At 40.5% G+C, this 13,899-nt stretch overlaps 1 protein-coding gene across 2 annotated transcripts in view; it reads left to right on the top strand.

The window, feature by feature from the left end:
* Nucleotides 1-2,239: 2,239 nt before the first annotated feature.
* The window catches only part of CLINT1 (clathrin interactor 1), a 53,759-nt gene continuing 42,099 nt past the window's right edge, over nt 2,240-13,899 (top strand). Inside the window, exon 1 of one of the 2 annotated variants that reach the window (XM_072872090.1) lies at nt 2,240-2,428. In XM_072872090.1, the coding sequence (XP_072728191.1) occupies nt 2,388-2,428 (41 nt within the window). In that variant the 5' untranslated portion in view covers nt 2,240-2,387. The remainder of the gene's footprint in view (nt 2,429-13,899) is intronic. The other variant, XM_072872089.1, reaches the window with a different exon arrangement.

Genomic DNA, 13,899 nt, shown 5'->3' with positions numbered 1-13,899 from the left:
GTTCAGTTAAACACCAACCACAAACAGTCACCATAGATGTTGTGCTGCAGATTAAAATATCATCTCAGTGTTCAGTAGCATTCAAAAAGGCAAACCGTGTTAAGAACTCTTATGAAGGGAACTGAGTGCCTTCACTACTGCATGCAGTGCTGGTTCTTCCCCTTCTTCCCATTCAAAATGATATAGTAGAACTGAAAAGGTATGGCACAACTTCTGAACAAGGACAAACTAAGTATACTGCAAGTCTTAGGCACAGTGAAGAAAACAGTGCAGTAAGAAATCTACAGATTTCTAAATTTGCAACTGACAAGGAAAAGAGCAATAGGAAATTGTTATATATTAATTCTCATAATACATGAACTAGTAATACTATTAAGCAGACGATTTAAAACATACAAAAGGAACTATTTTTTCACACAACAGTTATAACACAGAATTCATTGCCACAAGGTGTTGTGTAAGCTAATCTAAAAGGATTCAAAAAGCAATCAGTTAAATTCATAAAACAAAAGTCCATCCAATGCTCCTAAGCAGAAACCTTTAGTACCAATACTCAAAAACCAAGTCCCTAAGCCACAGAAAACTGAAAATGAGAAAGATGTACCTGGGGATTGATTCATCCACATTCACCAGTTCTTACATTCTTTACATGAAAATCTAATACTACTGTTACTGAGAGGATGCTGGCTTTGATGATCTGTTCAGGACATTCTTATCTTCAAATAGATTTCACTGAGATGTTCAGGAGACAGAAGCCATGAAAGTAGCTATGTAAAAAGACATAATGGGATGTCAGAAAATGGGCAGGTGATCAGCTGTTTAGCTTTCCTGAATGGTTCAGAGAACGACCAACTTTTAAAAGAGGTGACTGTTATTTGATCAGTAAGTGCAGTTGCAACTGGTCTTTCTCATGCCTTTTTTTGCTTGCTCTGACTAAACAATTAAAAGGCAGAAAGTTTACAGATATATGTTGCCTTTGGGTAAAAGTTTGCAGACATATATTGTCTTTAGGCAAAGTATGTTCATTTATGACACAAGCACACAAACAAGAAATATATATCAAGAATATATTATTGACTAACTGTAATACCTAGGTACTCTGTTCATGTCCTGTGACTTGCAAAGAAATAGCCAACAGACTTTCATTTCTCTTGAGAAGAAAATCCCCCGTCACAATTGGTCATTCAAAACTCACATTGAAAACAAGTTGATAGGGAACAAAAGTAAATATATGTAATAAAACTGACAACCCTGATTATAACATCACTTCACTGTCTTCATTATACTCAGGGAGCTGTGATTCCTGTTCAATACCCTGCATAGGCTGTATTTGAAGATGGTCTTGCAATGCTTGTTGACAAGTATGTTAAAACAGTTAATATTCTCCTGAGGCCGCTTTAATGTATGTGATTGTTCCTTGGCTTTTTGTCAATTGACTTGGTCTTTCCCGAGAAGTGGAGACAAGGCTCCTGCATGTGCTGTGCCCCGATGGACTGTGCTACCTCAGCGCACATGCTGCACTCTTCCATCCGCTTTTCTGTGTTGCGTTTCCCGCAGAAATCCCGGTCTCGGCCTGCAGGAGGAACCCGGAAAGTCCACCCAAAATTCACAGCAGTCCGTACACCACGATCAGCAAACAGGCAGTCATAAAGACAGAATGCTACTCTTAAATTAGTTCCTCGCAATAAAAGCAGGGTATAAAACCATATTCTAGTCAGTCATGAGTTTTACACCTGTATTTTGTGCTTTAATCAGCTATTTCCATAGACCTCTCTCCCTCCTGTCCCTCGGCTGGGTCAAGAAGTTCACCACAGGCTCGATGCTGCAGCGGTGTGAGGGCGGGTCAAAGCCGGGCCGTACCGGCACCCCAAAGACACAAAGGAGGGCACAAAGCCTCGGTTCCACCGCTGTGTGACAGTGTCTTCGGAGCCCTCACGACGCGACGCGACCCGGCGAGGCGAGGCGAGGCGAGGCGAGGCGAGGCGAGGCCCGGTCCGCCGCCCGCCCTCCGCCTCAGGGAAATCCGCAGCACTACAACTCCCAGCAGGCTTTGCGTGCGGAGGCAGCGCTCTTCACCGGAGACTAAAATTCCCAGCAGGCTCCGCGTCCGGCCACCGCCCCGCTCCCAGCAGGCTTTGCGGGGCGGCCCGGCCTCCCCGCCCCGCCCCGCCGGCGGGAAGACTACATCTCCCAGCAGGCCGCGCGGCAGCGAGACGCTCCATTTCCGGGAGCGGTGCCGCGTCCCTTGCTTGGCGGAGGCGGCGGCGAGCCGGAGCGGGCCTGGCTCGGCGGCGCGGCGGCGGCTGCCCGGAGCGCGGCGAGCGGGGCCTCCTGGGGCCGGCGGCGGAGGGCAGCGAGGCCGGGGAGGTCTCCAAGCGGTCGGCGCCATGCTCAATATGTGGAAAGTGCGGGAGCTGGTGGACAAGGCGTAAGTACGGCGGGGCGCGGGCGGGCGGGGCGGGGGGCCAGGGGCTGCTCGGTCGTGGCCCCTCAGCCGCGCTCGTGCTCCCCCCGTCCCCCTCACAACATGGCCGCTGCCCCTCCCCCTGCTGAGGTGGCTGCCTCACTCCTCACTCCCACTCCGTGCTCAGCGGATCCCCTTCCCCGCTCCCCCTCCCCGCCTCCGTCCCTGCTCCCCGAGTGACTGCCGGTGTGGCCCCCTGCCCGTCCTCCCGGCGCGGCTTTGGCCCCTCCGACAGGCAGGGGCTGCTTTCCAGGTAGTCTGTGGCCTTTCCATTATGGCTGGTTGCTTTCCCGCCCCTCTTGGGCTCATCTGGGCCGTTCTAGCTCTTGGCGAGCTGCGCTGCTTCTTTGGGTACCCCCTTCTCTGCCAGGGTCCCCGGGAGGGTGTGCCCATTTTGGTACACGAGCCCTTAAAATCTGTTTCTGCTGGATTGGTTCCTGCTATAGCCCCTAGGCCCCTTAGGAAGAAAGGGGAGGGGACTCAAAGAAGGAGGGGAGCGAAGAACCACCTGTACAGCAGTAAATTTTCAGAGTGCTTCCAAAGTCACCACATGCTCTCTAAGCGTTTTCCTCCTCCCTAAGGACAGGTCCCTACTGGAATTGCCATTGACTCACCACCCCTGGGCCTTTCAGAGGTGGAGCATGGTAGAGGAGCGAAATGCTCTATCCCACCCCTTAAACATTTAAATATCTCAGATATTTTGCAAGTTTATTTCCTTGACTAGAACCTTCTCCCACTGCAAACTTGGCTGCGGCCTCAGTTATCGTGATCACAGTGTTGCAGCTTTGAGAACGTGATGTTATTGTTACATTTCTCAGCCACTCCTTCATTTCTGGCATGAGAAAAATTTGATATGGTGGAGAACTTAACAAAGACTATGTTTTGCTTCTGTAAATAATAAATCTTTAGGGGCAAACTTGGGGCACTTTTCCATGAGTTGTGGACTGCTTAGAGGAATAACTGGCTGAAGGTCTGTAGATTAGTATATACCAAATGAGATCACGTGAACTAATAGTTGTGTCTAGCCTTAGAAGTCAAAGGGCAAGTCTTTCAAAATTGAGGTTCCATTTGGAAGATTTTTTTACTTCTGTTTCTCCAAACAGTTCTTAAACTGGCCTGCTTTATATATGGGCTTAAAGACAGCAAACTGAAGAGAAATGGCAACTTTTTCATGATAATCAACTGTTTTGCTTATGGAGCTGTATACCAGACTGAGACTTTTCTAGGCCAAGAAACAGCTGACATTTAAAACCCACTGTGAATAAGTCTTCTCCTGAGGGGGTTGTTTAGTTTTTACTAAACAACTAAACTAGCTCCTTGCATGTAAAGTCAGCCCTTGCGAAAGTCGTTTTAGTAATGTGACAGATGAAGTATATGGTAGGACAACCCAAATAGGCTTGTCTTGAGTTCCAGGACCTAAAAGGACACTTTCAGGGAAATCAAGTTTTTCTGAGTTTTCCTTGTGTACTTTTATTTGTGTAGGATTAATGATTGCTATAGCATTATAACAGTGTCACTGTTTTTAAAATGTTTACTTTTAAGGTTATTTCATAAGTTAAGACAAACAGTACATCAAAATCTGGTTTGGAAAAGACATTCGATTTCCAAACCAGGTGCAAGAAGTGGACATGACAAATAAGCAAAAATGATTTTTGAATAAACTTCAGTTTCTGGGAATAACATTATCCAAATAAAGCAGGTTGTGTATTTAAAAAAAAAAAGGGGGTGGGGTGGGAGGAAAGTGGAGCCTGCAGAGTAAATAGTATTTAGAAACATCAAAATCAATAGTCCCATTGTGTGTGGTGCAGATTTGTCATAATGTCTTCTGTCTTAATGCTGTGACTTACAAAATTCTCTGCGGAAGAGGCTAAACGATACTATCTGCCTCATAAATAACTGCTGATGCTGCAGCAGGAACATACTGACCTTTAACAAGAAAATATCTTTCTTTCCTTAAAAAAGGAATATGATCATATGGGGTTTTGAAAATGTGCAAATAGCTTGAAATTTTGCTGGTTCAAACTTTGATAGCTTTGTAGTGGTTGTTAGCTCTACATCTTGGTTCTATATTCAGCTGATACTTATCATCTTAGAATTTCAACTTACTCATCTGGTTTTTTATCCTTATTTGGGCTTCAGGTGGCTGAGAGCTTGGTTAGGTCAGAGATATTTCAAGGTGGAGGACTTGTATTAAACGATTTCCAGATTTTTCAGCATGTGAAAGTTCAGTAAGCGATGATACATAGTTAAGCTACTACTAATTATTTTTTTTAGTGTCTGCAGGCTACTTTAACGACAAAAAAACTAAGTAAAAACGGTAACCTATTAAAATTCTTCGAAGTTTTAGAACCAAAAAATAAGTTAACAACTACAAAATACACAGTAAAAATTCGAGTTTGTATTTAGTATTATTGAAGTATATGGTATTTATGTTTTCTTCAGTGTGATAGAAATTGAGCAATCAAGTGCATTATGTCAATTTTGCTTTGTAGTTCTCTTCACACTAGAATTGCCTATTATTTGTATTGTAGCATTCTCTAGAAACTCAAAAGTATGGATCTACATCCTTTTGTGCATAAGACAGTTATTTTTGATACTGAATGGTGGTCCTATTATGTATGAAATTTAGGAAGACTATGTGATAGAGTATTAGATTTAGACTATTCTAAGATGTGACAAGATAATTTGTGTCTTGTTCTCCCTTTTGTTAACCTCATTGTTCTTAGTTGCTAATATAACTTCTTCCTCTCCCTCCCACTTAAATTTTAAGTGCCTTGATTAGTTACAATTAAACAGTAATATCTTGTTTCTAACTGGGCATTGTTAATAAGTTTAGGGTTTAAACCAAATAACTAATAAAGCCTGTCTGTCCCTAGTAAAATTTGCTTGTCCTAAGCTTTATTCTTGCAGTTTCTAAATAAATGTCAAACTTCTTTCACCTTCCAGTTTCTTCCCAGGTACTGCAATGTGTGTGAGAGTTCTTCAAATGTGTGGAATTATATTGACTTTCTGTTGGGTTTCTGGTTAGCTTGTAGTTTAGAAGGTGTAGGTCTAAATTTTCTTATTTCTTCTGGAATAAATTCTATTTCACATTATTTTATTATGTGAATAAATTAACTTCAGAAGGTAGCTTTTCACTTTCTTCTAGATGTTCACTTGTATGGGTTCTTTTTCCCCAGTAGGTCAAAACTGAATTGGAGAGTAAACTGTATAAATGCAGCCCTCTGTGCCCAACTTGTTTGCTCTATAACAGTGAACTCAGTTTAAATGGCAGAGGTTTCTGATGGCTCAAGTCCAGGGTGGTGCTTGATGCAAAGTTCGTGAGTCAGGTGGCAGTTCTGAGTCACTCCTGAAGTGATGTAGTAGACTTGATTCTGTTTTGTCATAGACTTAGGTTAGGTCTGTGGTAGAAATATGTAGCCTAAGCATTGTATTCAAGAGGTGGCCAATTTTTCTGACCTAACGAGCTGCATACCGACATCTTAATGTGACAGAGTGCAGAGGCATACATCGCATACTTTAGATAGCTGGTGGGAGTGTGAGCTCTAAGAACATTTGACAGGTGGGAAGTATGCTGGTCACCAGCTATCCCACTGCTCCGCTGCATGATGGGTTTTGCAGCTTTGTCTCTGGATGGCCTGGTGACAGTAGTCCCGGATGTTCTGTGGCTCCCTTAGCAAGGGGTTCAGGTTACCCCATGCCTGCTCCGAAACAGCCCCATAGTTGTGATGAAACTTGAGGGTAAGCGTTGCATTTGAACTGCTTGTGAGCTGCATGAGACTAAGGATCTGCAGGCTGGCCAGTACTGTGTAGAAGCAGCTTATATGAGAAATGTCATATTTTCATTGGTATAGGTGCATCTGTACTTTGATAAGCAAACCATCAAAGGCCCCAACCAAGTATCTCCCTACTGTTTGATAACAGAACTGGCAAAAGGTATTGTAGTCCCTGAGACACAGTTCTGGAGTCGTGGCTATGGAAATCTAGAGTATTATGCAACTTGGTAACTTCCTTTTTTAATCTTACTAGGCAAGTATATGCTGTGTTTGTGTTCCCTGTGAAATTTCTAGGGGAGTTCTACAAAGAAAACCCCATGTCTTTTTTGAAAGAAAACAAGGAATATAAAGAAACCCTGTTAAAACAAATTTTAGCTTGGCAGAAGCAGGAAGGTATTAGCTTGGCCTTGTGGCCAAGTTCAAAAGCCAGGCCATCACATCTCTCTCTAGCTTCGTTGAATTCTCTTTTCTTGAAGCAGAATCTGCTGATTCTTATTTTCCTGGAATGTTCCTGTATGTTGTTAACCTAGGACAAGGTTCTTCTGCTTAAAGCAGAAGACAACACTTGTGCATATATACTTAGCAAGGCTACTTGGGCTCCTCATGGCAATAATTCCTCTCTTAATATAAGATGTCATTGTACCTTGATGTTTTTGCTAACTAGTTTCTGTCATGGACATGTAGGACATGCAGTAAGCAGGATGGAAAACCTTTGGACCCATTGAGATTAGATTGCTGCCTGTGTCATAATGTGGTGAGACTTTACAGCCACTTTCTTTAAAGTTTCATTACCATTCTTAGCTTTTTGTCATCTTCTACATGCATGACCAGAATGTGAGAGAGCTCATTTTAAGCACCTTCCACACATCAAAGGGTAAGGAACAGTCTAATTAAAAATTTGGTGAATGTGGCAGATCTGTATGTAGTAAGGACAGTATAATCCAGATGTTCATTTGAAGTAGTTAAGGTGGACGAGATAGTTGTCCACTGAGCCTTTGAGCTTCTTGGATGTATACTTAAAAAGAAGAGGAGAGAGCCTGTGAATTCCTTGCCAGTATTAGGAATATGACAGTTGCCATCCTCCTGTTTTTTCCATCCCCTTTCCAGTTCAGTTCAGTTCCACCTAGCTGTGTCCTAACTGCTTTGCTAGTACTGCTCTTAGCCACACCTTTCTAGTGACCCAGCAGGAATGTATTTACACTCGCTCATGTTGTAGAGTGGGAGTTGAAGTGTTAGAGCTATGTTTTCATACGTTTTGCAAGCTTGAGGAATTGCCCGAGTATGTAATATTTTAAGCTGTTTTTAAATGGAGAGCAAATTGTCTTGTTTAGAACTGATTTTAATGTTTGTATAGATACTGAATGCTGGAAGCATTTATAACACTTGAGAATTTATTTGTAAAGTTAGGCACTAGGGTCCTCTATTATTTGTTCTGATGTTACATCTATGCAAGGAGGAAGGATTTTTAGTGTTAGTGGAAAAGGAAGGATTAAAGGAGCTGCTGTCATCAGCTCCAATACAACTAGGTAGGGGAGAAGTTCTTTTAGTTGATAAAGAGCATGTTTTCTTTCATACTTCTAATTATACAAGCTATAAAGAGAAGGGTAAATTATTGGTAGAGTGAATTACTGCTTCAATTGCCATTGCAGTTCCTAGCTGTTGTAGCCTAAAGCATCGGACGTAAATTAGACCTCGCACTTCAGTTGAGGAGTAGAGGTTTCTGGATTACCCCCACTTCACAGATGAGGAAAACTAAAAAGATAATTGTGTCAAGTAAACCAAGTCACAGTGAGTTGATAACAGTTAAAACTCTGGATTTGCTGACTTCCAGTCTCATGTTGTTATCTGCTAGCTCATGCTATGTCTGCATTATCCTTATTAATATGGTAAATGCATACCAGTAATTTACTCTACAATTACATGGCTTACAATTAACTTCCAGTTGCTTATTGCCTGTAGTATGCTCACGTTTGACCAACATATAAGCAGGATCCTATGTCTGCTCAGCTGGGGGTTTTAAATCCTCTTGCCTAACTACTTTCTTTTTTTAATGTGCCTGTAATTGTTCTTGTTTACAGGCAATTTTCTTGTGGTTCATGGATTTGTCCACCCAGACTATTGAGCTCTTCTGTAATGAAGTGCTGTTTGCTGGTTTAGTAATAGCAGGTATTATGGCAAATGATCCATCATATGATACATCCAGTGAAAGGGTAAATAACTGTCTAACACTACTCCATTGCTAGCTGACCTTCCTGTAAACTCCCTTGCTCCAGTTCCAGGATCACTTAGTTTTCTTTATCTTTAAGATTTATTTTCGTTTGCATAAGCAAGATCTTCAGAGCAGTGAACGCTTCCATTGTTTTATATAAAGGACAGTTAACCCTCACTGCATGAGTTATCCTCCTATTGCTGCTTAAGAGATGTCCTGCTGATAACTGCTTTAAGAACAGCATTTTGTATCATTATTACAAGCAAGGTGATGGTTATTATCTCCAGCCCTATAAGGAATTGTCCTCTGCCTGGTTACCAGAGAGTGAGAGAGAGAAGAAATAGTTTTGGGAAGCAAAGGAAGACTGTATTTGAACCTATCATTTGGCTCTGCAGCAGTGTGTGTCTGTGTCTGCCAAGCACTTGTCACAGCACTTATTTCTTAGGGCTTTCCTCCTTCCTTTAAAAACTTGCAAAAAGTTGCTGGTTTTAGTAAGGACTAAAAATGGTTATAGTTTTTGGGCCATGTAATTTAGTATTGGTGGTAAGCATCTTTGAAAGTATTATGCTCTGTTATCTCATGGGCGTAGATATGTCATTCTCCTCTTTGAATATTCAACTAGTGGAGTAATCAAAAGTAGGCAAATATCACAAGCTGAAGTATATATTAAGAGTTAGCATAAGGTAGTTGTGACCAAACACACAAGTTTCATCAACACACGCCTTCAGGTGGTGCTTTTGTTAGTGCTCTTTCAAATGTGTTATTGCCATTTTACACCCTATGGAAGCTAACAAGAGTTTGTCTTACCTTGCATAAGGCTAGCTAAGGTGTTGGCCTTACATATTATCAGGGAATCTAAATGATGTGTGTATGTGTGACAACTTCTATGTCCTTGAAGTATTTTTAAAATGTAACTTTGCATTGCCTTGCCAGAAATAAGTCTAGGCTACGGGTTGGGAGGTAAATGAAGCTGGTCAAAGATAAGAGCCTTACCTACATCACTGTGTCCAACTGTGGTCAAAAGGATCAAGGTGCTTAATGCAGTTCTGTGCTAATTCCTCTTGGTTGTGTTGCCAGCTAGTGTATTATAAAATATTAGCTGATTTGCCTAATTATTTCATGTGCAAGGTATAATTACTTCCAAAGCATTGTGCAAAGGTGGAACACGCTACTGCTTTCTCTCCTCGGGCTTGCCTATTTCAAGGTGCAACTCTAAACATTGCAGTGGTCCTAAAATGCAATCTTGAAATTCTAATCTGATTCTTGTATCTCATATCTGCCTCCATTCATTTCAAGTTTTAAATGAATTTCTGTATTTAAGTTAAAATGATAAGCTTTCGTAAAAACAGAAAGACGAGATGTTGGAGAATGAGTGAAGCATTGTCTTGTAGTTTGGTAGGTTTAGAACACAAAAATGTGTTGATCTTAAGAGTTGTATGCTTCATTTTGGAACTTTTGGAATTTCTCTCCTTGGTTTATTCTGAAGTTTGGGATACAGCTTGTCCACAAGTCATAATACAAGAAGTCCCATTTGAAGCTGGGAAACTCATCTTCAACATGCAGAGCACGACCTGTTGCTTCAAGTATGTTTCAAATACTTTGCTTGCATGTGCCTGATGTGAAACTTTAAGACAGGATTTTAAAAAGAGGGGGAAAATTGAGACTCCTTGGTTTTGGAAAAAGTAGGACAGCTACTCCCTTTAATTGCTTTTTTTACTAAAAGATGTACAATAGCATAAATGTCTGTTTAAAGTTGACTGTTTTACAGACTTTGTTTAAATACTTATCTCAAATTTTTTTATTCATTAGGCAAAACTAATATAGGGCAAGAAAATGAAAAACTAAATTAGTAGCAAGTGTACCAAGTGAATGAAGTATTCAGTTTTGCGATTGGTCTTTTTCCAGCTCCTTGTAGTGTGCTGGATCTTATTGACATAGGTCAAATATGGGCCCAGTTAGAGACAAAGATTGACAGCTGCTGTCATCTTTCAGGTTGGAGCATGAACTTTATTGACCTATTCCACTTGGAATAAACAGCTGTAGTATAGTTAAAACTTTCTTTTAAGGATGCTCGGTAGTCTCTTTAGAAAGAGCAATTGTGTAGGAGAGTATGATTCTTTCATGACAGAACAGTCCCTCTATGCTGCCTCTCTGAAAAATAAGATCTAACTGGGGTGCACTTTATTTTTTAAGGTAAAAGTGTCTGTTAAGATAAGGTCATGTAAAATTGTTATAAGTTGGTAGTCCACTTCTTTCCAGAAGGCTGTGTAGGCTGTGGTTCTCTGAGTATTTTTTTCAATAACAGTGTTAGAAAAAGTATTCATTACTTATTTATTCCTGTGTTGTGTCCTGTGTAAGTATGGTGGTTTGGGTTGCTGTGCAGTGAACTGGATAGAGGAACAGATCCAATTGGAAGCTCTCTCTCTTCCTTTGTCTCTCTCCCAAAAGGACTTTGTAGGTTATTTGTTTTTAAGTTAGATTAGTTCCCTAGACTCATTTGCCATACAACTGCACAAGTGTTTGTGTCGCACATGTGAGGAAGCTGTGTTGAGATGGGAGGGGAGGGAAGGTGAGAGAGAAGGTTAAAGCTGGTGTAAGCAGAGGATGCAGGAACACATGGCTGAGTCTCCCCTTGTAGTTGCCCTGAAGTCTCAAATGCCATCAGCACTATCATAAGTATGAAAACATAGCCTAAGCCATGAAATCTGACGTAGTTTCACAGTCAGAGTAAGTGTAGGCTGATGGTAAAAGAGGTTTCACAGCCTTCCGTCTGCCACAGACTGCACACGTCTCCTCTCTCCCTTTTGCTGGCGCTGGCATACTTCTGCTTGATGAGAGAGTCTCTCTCTCAGACTAACCAGTTGGTTTTGCCAATTTAATTCTCCACTGGATCAGTTCCCTGGTATAGTTAACTCCATGGTCACACAAATATTTGTACTGGCATAAAGAAAGGATGTGGGTAAGAATAAGTGGCTGGGGGCAAAGGACAGCAAGGTACAAGTTTTGTGGTTGAAGCACACCCTTAGCATATGGTTTCACAAGCAGGTTGAGGAGCTCTAAGATTATTCTTCCACTAAAAGAGAATGTCTCACTTTTATACCTGGCCATTCACTGTCTTTGCCTTCCTTATGCTGCTGCCGTGTAGTTCAGTATTTGCATGTGCTATCTTGCTGATATAGCTAAAAAAAACCTCAAGCTTTTAGGGTTCATAACTGATTAGCAGCATGCTGCATAAGCAGCTGCTTATGGCACCACAAGCATGTATGTTGGTAGGTGAAAGGACAGGAAGATAGGCTGGGACCCTTTGTTGATGATGATACATTTTTACCTAACTTTATTTATTATTTGAAACTGTACTGTTAGTGGTTGGTTAGCTGCAAAACTGCTCTAAAAGATCACAAATTTAAGTCCTAAGTTTAAAATTCTTAAGGTTGCTATTCTATTTTGTGTATCACTGCTTCAAGCTCCTGAGCTAACCTTTCTATGTTTGTATCACTGTTGTGTTGGGGGATATGCATCAATATTTCTGATTCCACTCTCAGGTCCCAAATCTGGGAGAAAGGATATAGATTGAAATAGACAACTGTGTGTCTCATGTGGTGCTACTTTAAATGATTCAGGCTGGAAGTGATCTCAGGATCCAACAGATCTTCATATGAGAGATGCTTTCAATTCAATTTAAAAGTGCAGCTAATTAGAAATACTGGTGGTATTTCAGTTATTACAGAGTGGTGAGAGTGGTATTCTCTGTAGACTGTTCTTTTAAATAGATTAAATCTCTTTGGATGTGTTTGATTTGCCACTAAAAATGAAACTCGTGACAATCAGTATAGTTTAGTGTGTATATGTGTATTTTAAGGAAACTACCTCAAAGCTGTTGTACTCTTCCCTCCCCTCATCCAAATAGTGTGCCCTATTCTAACCAGTTAAATTTTGACTGCATGCTTAATAGATATTAACTGGTTCATTTGGGATAAAATTAGAAATATTAGTGTATATTCAGCTTGTTTAATGAGACTGACCTGCATTTTTTTTTTTAATCTGTTGTAATAATAATGAGACCTATTGGGAGTTAGGGAGTATGTTTGTTTTTTTTCTCTGCTCCATTCTGACTCATAACAATAAATGTTTTTCTTGTTGGTTGCTCTCCCTGTCCTGTCAAGCTGTTTAGAAGCATCCTAATGTACATTACAGACTGTTCAGTGTTCCCTCTCAAGACATAACTTTATATTTAGTAAACATACATCCCTATGTGATTCTTGGGAGGTGTGTGTTTTGTGTTCTGTGAGACTATTCGGTTGAAGGTTTCTCTAAGTCCGTTTTGAATGTAGAGAGAAGAAAAAGGCTTTTGATAACCTTAGATAATTTTATTGGAGTTGCAGTGGGTGGATGCATCTTCTGAAAAATAAATTATATTCTTGGTAACTTACATCTGCAAATACAGCTGATACTTTAATGATTGCTGTCATTTTTTATTTCTTGTTTTGATGATTATTTAATTATTTTAACTATTCTTCCATATGATCATGCAAAGAGAGGTGCAGGGAAAAAGAAACCCTCTGTTCAAAGGTGTTTATTGTCTAAATGAGTTAACTTCTATCACAGTGGTTTCTCTTCTTGCTACCAAACAGATGATTGCATTTCTTGAGACAGCTTGAAAACTTACTGCTAATAGACTTCTAATTGGAAAGTGGAGTCTCTTAGCCTTTAAACTGCCAGTGTCAGGTTTTTGTTAATTATATGGTAACTGTAACTTACTTCTGTAGCTGCAGACATTAGATCATAAAAATCCAGTAATCTTCCCATTAGTGAGTAAATAAATAAATAGTTCCTGTATTGAACCATAGTGAAATTGGTTTGTTGTAAATACACAGTGTAATTTGAAATTATCTGTATGTGGACAGGAACTAGAAACTGGGACTCTGAGGCAAATGAAACAGCTCTTGTTACCTTTTTAGGACATGAGAGTTACTTGATCTCCTGGAGGAACCAGTTTAACAAATGATACCTATGAAAGGAGAGGAAACATCATTATCCTCCACAGATAAACATGGCTTGGCATTTTGAAAGTTAATTTGTATGTAATTTGCCAGACTCAATCCACAAAAGAACGGTTGCTTTGTGGACGTTTGTGAACTTGTGGGGTTTTAGTTTGCCAAGCTACGCTTTTTATTTAATGTGAGATACTAATCTGAACATTTTAATGAAATAATGAGTGTTAATATCATACCTTCACTTATTGTGAATGGTGTGTTCTTACTGCTTGTGCCCATTTTTGGATACTCTGCTGTGAATAGCTGTAGAAGGACACTCTGCCTTTAACTGTTAGCCAAAGTTACTTTGTCCAACTGCTTAATACGGTAGTAGAAGGATTTCTAGGTTGTGACCTGCCTTCATAGAAAATTGAATGACAGAAGAAAATAGGTATGAAGCTAATTTAGTCTGTTTAG

This window comes from Ciconia boyciana, chromosome 9 (genome assembly GCF_034638445.1).
Source record: "Ciconia boyciana chromosome 9, ASM3463844v1, whole genome shotgun sequence".
NCBI lineage: Eukaryota > Metazoa > Chordata > Aves > Ciconiiformes > Ciconiidae > Ciconia > Ciconia boyciana.
This window is presented reverse-complemented; position numbering and strand designations above follow the sequence as displayed.